At 35.3% G+C, this 7,790-nt stretch overlaps 2 protein-coding genes across 2 annotated transcripts; one reads left to right on the top strand and one right to left on the bottom strand.

Annotated features, from left to right (window-relative positions):
- The first annotated feature begins 287 nt into the window (after positions 1 to 287).
- LOC122304241 (probable flavin-containing monooxygenase 1) lies at positions 288 to 4,853 on the top strand. Its single transcript, XM_043116391.1, has 5 exons — positions 288 to 1,088; positions 1,640 to 1,880; positions 3,594 to 3,772; positions 3,878 to 4,227; positions 4,320 to 4,853. The coding sequence occupies exons 1-5, from the start codon at positions 654 to 656 to the stop codon at positions 4,660 to 4,662; spliced, it is 1,548 nt and encodes a 515-aa protein (XP_042972325.1). The 5' UTR covers positions 288 to 653; the 3' UTR covers positions 4,663 to 4,853.
- A 398-nt stretch (positions 4,854 to 5,251) lies between these two features.
- Positions 5,252 to 7,189, bottom strand: LOC122304242 (peroxiredoxin Q, chloroplastic). The gene is made up of 4 exons (XM_043116392.1): positions 6,929 to 7,189; positions 6,665 to 6,802; positions 6,286 to 6,375; positions 5,252 to 5,683 (listed from the first exon to the last, which is right to left on the bottom strand). The coding sequence occupies exons 1-4, from the start codon at positions 7,121 to 7,123 to the stop codon at positions 5,465 to 5,467; spliced, it is 642 nt and encodes a 213-aa protein (XP_042972326.1). The 5' UTR covers positions 7,124 to 7,189; the 3' UTR covers positions 5,252 to 5,464.
- Between the last annotated feature and the right edge of the window lie 601 nt (positions 7,190 to 7,790).

Raw genomic sequence — 7,790 nt, 5'->3', positions numbered from 1 at the left:
TGATATAATATTGTTCTTGTGATGGAGCTGTATATATAAATAATTATATTTATTGATATTTCTATAAGCAATAATTATATATATATATATATATATATGCATGAAAGGGAACAGACTGGCCATTTCTGGGAAACCGGTACGTACATATATGTAATCATATTATATATATAATAGTATTCTTTAAAAGTTGTTAGAACTCCTCCAAGGAACAAATAAATTTTGGTATTATGGTCTACGAGGTATGGAAACCAGTAAGTGAAAGGAAACTCCCGAATTTCACTAGCTACCTTGACTATAAAAATAAAACAAAAAAACAAATAAATATATATATATATATATATACATACAATTACTAATAATTTATTTAATAGAAAGTCATCTTAACTTTGCCCTTCACCAACCTAGCCTGCTCTTCCTGCCTATAAAATAAAAAAATAAAAACAAAAACCTAGCAAGCAAGCTATAGCTTGCCACCTCTTTCACCCGGCCTGCTCTCGAAAGTCTTTCACGTGCTGCCACCGTGGCCTGCACTCACGTATTCATGCCTCTATAAATACCAGCCAGTCCCAACTTCGATCCCGCATTCTCCCTACGCTCAAACATTATATTGCAAGCACATATCTTTCACACATATTCAGAAAAAGAAAAAACAAATGGCTCCCATAGTCTCAAAAATTGGCATAATCGGAGCTGGTGTTAGCGGCTTAGCAGCTGCTAAACAAGTTTCCCACCACAACCCCATAGTTTTTGAGGCAACTGACTCCATTGGAGGGGTCTGGAGGCATTGTTCTTACAATTCCACAAAACTTCAGTCGTTTCGTTGTGATTATGAGTTTTCAGATTTTCCTTGGCCTGACAGGGAGAACACCAGTTTCCCATCTCATACTGAGATATTGGAGTATCTGCACTCCTATGCTAACCACTTTGATGTGCTCAAGTTTGTGAGGTTCAACTCAAAGGTGGTGGAGATCAAGTTTGTTAGTGACGGCCGGGAAGCTTCCGATTTCAGTGGGAAACCGGGGAGCCCCTTGCCCGGACACCCAGTTTGGGAGGTTGCTGTGAAAACCAACGATTCAGACTCCGTTAAGGTTGATCGTCAACCTTTTCGTTTTTGTCAAATAAAAGAAACTACTGGCGTTGAACGTATAATTAGGGTTCCAAAAGAAAGAAAATAGAAGGCAGAATAGTAATACCTGATTTTCTCGCTTGCACCTTTCTTTCTGTTTTTCTCGTCAGTTTCTTAAACCTCCAGACGCAAGCCGCCCTATCTGTCAACAAACGAAAAGAAAAATGCCCAGCTTTAAGCAAATTGTTGGGCAACAATCTTCTTTGAAGTCTCATATATTTTGCTAGTTTTTATTTCTTACCCCATGGGATATCTTGGTCATAGGATACAGAGTGAAAGTCGATTGTGTAGTCCTTTTATTTGTTGGTTTTACCCACCAGCCGTCAAGTTGGCAGCATCAAAATCCCTATAGAAGTATTATGCTTGTGTGTATGTGATATAATATATATGTTTGTCTGATTGTGCAGCTTGTTGCAAGTACGTACTGGGATTATTATTATGATCATCATTTAACCCAGTTTGTTGGCGAGTACAGAAAGCTTATTGCTTTTGTTTATATTCTTCTAATTTCAGTGGTACGCCTTCGAGTTCATTGTGGTATGCATTGGAAAATATGGGGATCTCCCTAGAATTCCTGAATTTCCATGCAACAGAGGCCCTGAGATATTTCAAGGTGAAGTCTTGCATGCCCTTGATTACTGCAAACTCGACAAGGAGTCTGCTTCAAATCTACTCAAAGGGAAGAAAGTTGTAGTCATTGGCTACAAGAAATCAGCTATTGATTTAGCACTAGAGTGCGCAGAGGCGAACCAAGGTACCTATAATAACTTGTAATTTATCATGTTTATTAATTAGATACCAAAAAACAGGCTTAATATTGAGGTAATAACAAGGTTTTCAATTGTTTTAAAACGTCTTTTATTTTTTCCTTCTTAACTTTCCTTTGTTTTGGTTGGATATTTCCTTTCCTTTCCCTTGTAAAATACTAAGAAGCCTTTGGTTGGATATTTTTCTTTCCTCTCCCTCGTAAAATACTAAGAAGTATATGATCCTTATAAGCTAGCCATCTACAATGATACGAAGAATTCGTGGATCATGTAATTTAGACGTTGATCTCATGCTCCAATTCACTTGTGATCACTCCGATCGATTGTGATCTATATATGACCACGTTGTCTTCCTTTTTTTCTTTTTTTTTTTTTTTTTTTTTTTTTTTTTTTGCAATTATGTTATTTTTATTAAGCAAATTAGAGGATGGCATGGTGTATGGATACCTATAACTAATAATGATTTTTGCTCATCATTCATGTCAGTAGTTGCATGCATGCTTGTACTTTGCATAAAGAAAATATCCATTTTCATACTCGTTTATTAATATTTTAAACATATTACTTAATTATAATGTGCAAACTCCTCCATTTGGGTATTATAAAAATATATATATTGGTTTTTTGACTTTTTAGATGAAATTGCTTGTAGTTTTCGGTTGTTTTATCCCCAGTAATTACCTTTTGTTTTGGTGTTCATTTTAGGTTCAATTACCTTTTATTTCTATTGTTTTAGCAAAGTAGACAACTATATATACTATTATTAATTAATTGATAAATATTGTTCTTCATTTTAAATTTACATATCATGATCACAATCAATAACATTATTTTATATATATATATATATATTAAAATAGTTTCGTCTAAATTATTGCTTTAGTTGATTTGATGGGAATTAAAAAGGTAGTAGTGAAAGTGTGCATAGATTTTAATTAATTAATTGTGATTTTCCACGTCATATTTTTGGAATTTGCATGGTTTTGTTTTCATACATGATTAATTGGGATGAATTTGATCGCTTGCTACATAATAATTAATACGTTTTCAACGATTCTAATCACACGAATTTGAATTCCACACATCATATTTGACTTTATCTATCATTATCACGTGCAATGAGAGGAAAAAAGATAGACAGGTGTCAACTGAAGGAATCTACGTCTGCTGCTTCTTAGGCCAGGCCGGCCAGTTAATCTTGGAAAAGTCTTCATGAGATACCAAATCAGTTCCCATCCTCTTAATATATAGGCCTTGTCAATATCTTGTGACGTGGGGAAATTTGGATCTATTTTCAAATTTTTAGAAATTCTTCATCATGTTTTTCTTCGGAGTAGAAAATTATCAGGGAATTGAAAATTCTCCATCTCCTTCTGGCTCGCCTTTTCTTAATTCCTTTAATCAAAATTAGCCAACTGATCTATAGTTTTGCTAAATTATTGAGTTAATAATACCATACTATTTTTTTTTTAATTACATTGCTCGAATTTACCAAATCAATTACTGGTATTTTAGTAAGATATTATATTGAATAAATGATCAAATATTAGGGTCTTTAAAATTTAGGAAAACATTATAAGTATGACTTTGGAGTAGTCAATTACTATATATATAGATTCCAGAAATGCTTTGGAAATACCAGTACTTCTAAGTTAAGCTGCATCTGTAGTGATTGATACTGTTGTCTTCATGTTTTGAAGGACCTGAAGGGCAACCATGCACCATGGTTGTAAGGACTTTGCACTGGACAGTTCCCCATTACTGGGTTTGGGGTTTGCCATTTTACATGTTCTACTCAACAAGAGCTTCTCAATTTCTCCATGACAGACCTAATCAAAGCCTTCTCAGAACCCTTCTTTGCCTTCTTTTATCTCCAATGGTATTAATTCAACATTATTTCTTTGTGCAGTACTTCCGAATTTTTATAGTAGAGTTGCCGATGTTAATTAATTAGTAGTACTTGATCTATTATGATTTTCAACAGAGGCATGGAATATCCAAATTCATCGAGTCATATCTGCTGTGGAAACTTCCTCTGCAAAAGTATGGATTGAAACCAGACCACCCTTTCGAGGAAGACTACGCTTCTTGTCAGATGGCTATCATGCCAGACAATTTTTTCTCTGAGGCTGATAAGGGAAAGATTGTCTTCAAAAGAGCATCAAAGTGGTGGTTCTCCAAGGAAGGAATTGAATTTGATGATGACACTAAAGTGGATGCTGATGTTGTAGTTCTTGCAACTGGTTATGATGGCAAGAAAAAGCTCAAAGCTATTTTACCTGACCCTTTCCGTAGTTTGCTGGAATATCCTTCAGGTGTCATGCCCTTATACAGGTAAGCAATCCTGTTAAATTTGTAGCCTGCTGCTACAGCTCTATATATATATCAATGGAGAATAATGGTGCAGCTCTCCTTATTCATTGCAGGGGTACAGTCCATCCATTGATTCCAAATATGGCTTTTGTGGGTTACCTTGAGAGTGTTTCAAACCTTCACTCTTCAGAGCTGCGTTCCATATGGCTAGCTCGCCTTTTAGATGACAAATTTAAGCTCCCTAGTGTTGAGAAGATGATTGAACAGGCAACAAAAGAAATGGAAGTCTCGAAGAAGACAACGAGGTTCTATAAGAGGCACTGCATTTCTACCTTTAGCATTAATCACAGTGATGAAATATGTGAGGAGATGGGATGGACTTCTTGGAGGAAGAAGAATTGGCTTTCAGAAGCATTTAGCCCCTATGGTAGTCAAGACTATGACAAGGAGAATTGAAGTTGTGATAAGCACATTAATGTCCTTTAATTACTTCCATAGGATCTGAGAGGTTTCTAGTGTAATTTATCTTATAACCGTCTAAGGAAAGTTAATCAAAGATCATATCTATATGTATACATAGCATGTGAAGAATAGGATTGAAGATGATCTCTATGTTTCAATAAAAGTACTTTTACATTGTCTTGAAATTTGTGATATAGTAAACCAGTAGCAAGGTTTAGTTCAAACAATTGAATAAATCATTTTCTCTCTTCATAGGGTTAGACTACAGGAATGTTAGGCTAGCTTCTGGCCGGTTGTATTAACTGCGTTTCTCCACCTTAATTAATGAATTATGAGTTTATAATACATCAGAGAAGCCTAGTGCCCATGATAAGAGTCATTCAGGTGATCATGTTCTTAATGCCTATCATGTGTGGATTATATAAACATTGCTCTGATAGGGATATATAATACATGGTATAGTCTCTGCATCCAATAGCAGAGTTTGACACATCAAATACAACCCGCTTGGAAACCATTGTGGGTGGCTACATTATCTATTGAACATAGAATTTCACCATGCAAACAACTGAAGTCTCACCGGTAACAAGAAGCATCATACTTCATTTCTCATTCTTTAAAAACATGTCTAAATACTTTGATGTTCTAGAGCCGAACCGATCAGCTTCTCACCTGATAGGATGATGGGTCCAAATTTGGCTAACAGCTGAAGTAATTACTTAGGGCTCTGAATCATAGAAGAATTATTATTGCTGCAAGTCCGAGACACATTATAAAAAGGGAAAAGAAGAAGCCATCAAAGACTTTGAAGTAGTTTCAAGGTCTCATCGATATGCTTTTCGGGTTGGAACTGGTTGTTGTAGACGAGCTGAACCACCCCTTTCTTGTCAAGAACGTAAGTCTGTCTCCCAGGCAGTGTTCCAAACAGATCTGCAGGCACTCCCCAATCTTTCCTCACCTTATTTCCCTCGTCACTAAGCAAAGTGAAAGGAAGCCTATATTTCTTTGCAAAAGCCTACAAACATTTAATTAATTTTTTTTTTGTCAACTTTAAGCAAGATGAGGAACGATTACAAGCTTAATATCACAAAAACTCAAGGGTAACAATGGTAGGATAAGATCTGTAATTTTGAAAGCTTTTAGTTTTGAATTTGCAAAAGCTTGACAAAAAAATTTTACAGGCCAGGTGCTGTGATAAAAAATATTACTTCCGTGTAAAAAACATGAACCAGCTTCTGCATAGCTACCAAATCAGTTATTTAAGACAAGTTGATAATTTATATAAAATTGAGAAAGCCTGCTTATTCTCCATTCATCGCAACATGACTAAAGATGGGTCCATTCCGCTTATTGCAGAATACACTAAATGTAACAGATAGCAGAACATACGAAATATTGATGGGATTATATAATTAAAAAATACAGAGCTACCATACGACTTTTATGTATGTTTGTGAATTTTATGCACGGTTTTCTTATCCCAAAAGGGGAAAAAAAACAGACTTTTATGCATGCAGTCGAAGTCTCATTGTAATTTGTATTTGAAGTATCAGAAAAGGGCAAACAGGATTCCTCCCGTGTTAAAACTATTCTATACAGGTAAAGTTTCTGTATTACCTTGTGAGACGATGAATCATCACCACTAATCCCAACAACCTCAGCTCCTGCTTTCTTAAATTTCTCATAAGAATCCCTGAAAGCACAAGCCTGTCCGAATATCAATTTGTTAGGCCCTGTATAACCTGAATGCTCCTATTTGAGACTTTGAGTGTCAACTTACGAGAAACTGACAAATAACCTTTTCAATCTAAACATACACCTGATTCTGGAGCAGGAATCCACGAGCAAAGCCATTAACCATGGCACTTACATTGATTTTAGGGGCACAAGTATAACCTTTTATAAGTTAGGGAATGTCATTCCAGATTGCTAACTTGGACCTGGCAAAATTTAATATGCAAGATAAACAAGAAAAAAGATATTGCTATGGAAGGACCTGTTTTGTGCAGCCAGGGGTCTCATCTGCAGGGTAGAAATAGACAACCACTGGCTTGCCTTTGAATTTGGAGAGACTCACATTCCTTCCATCCTGATCTTTCAATGTGAACGATGGTGGGACCGTACCTTTGTTCACCTGTAAAGAAACATACACATACACAGACAAACAAACACACACTCGTGAGTAGTAACCAAAAATGTTTCAACGCTTTACAGAAAGACCAACTCTGGCACAAAATTTCATATGTTTTGAGTAATGTACCTTGGCAAAAATGGAACCCTTCATCGAAGAAAATGAGGGGATTGAACGAGAGGGAGAATAAGAGACCTGGAGGCCATAAAACTGAGATTGAGATGACTTGGAGAGTATTGGGAAGTTATGAGACAATGGGTGTGTGGGACTTTGAGTCGGGAGCAGAGAGGGAATAGAGTGCTTTGGGAGAGTGAGTGTAGCCATGGGTATAGACTAGAGAGCGCACTGAAAAGTTCTGCAATAAGCCACTTCGTATTTGTTCCCTTTATATTTTAACAATTTGTGTCATTGCTTAGTTGGGAAAGATAGGGGTTGGGGATAGAATAGCTTGTGTCGTGGAAGATTGCTGACCCTAACCTCGGATGATCCCTGAGGCACCTATGTCCAGCTGGCCCAACCGTAACTTCGAACCACTAGGTAATTAGTTATAACTCGGATGCTATTGGTATATAAATTTATAAGTAATTAAAGAGATGAAATGAGAATTTTGTTAATATATAATAATAAAAATAATTTATAAATTGTAGTGAGATAGTTTGATTTAATATTTTGTGAAGTTTTAGTTCCTTTGTCCCTACCGCGTGATCTAATATTATTTTCATTGTAATAATATTAAATACAGTTTTAGAATATATAAATTTTATATATTTCTTTTTAAAAAAAGGGATTCATTATTGAAAAGTATTTTTTTCATATAAATTTTTTAGGTTTATTCATTTTTTTTTAAAAAAAGTATACATAATTTATTCACTATAAGATTATAAATATCATTTCGCATTTAGAGGGATAGGAAATTTTAAGAGTTTTCTTTTCCCCTCAAAATCTATTTAAAGGCTTAATTATGCTCTCAAGAGATCATATATTATTAATT

Source organism: Carya illinoinensis, chromosome 3 (genome assembly GCF_018687715.1).
Source record: "Carya illinoinensis cultivar Pawnee chromosome 3, C.illinoinensisPawnee_v1, whole genome shotgun sequence".
Taxonomy (NCBI): Eukaryota; Viridiplantae; Streptophyta; class Magnoliopsida; order Fagales; family Juglandaceae; genus Carya; species Carya illinoinensis.
This window is presented reverse-complemented; position numbering and strand designations above follow the sequence as displayed.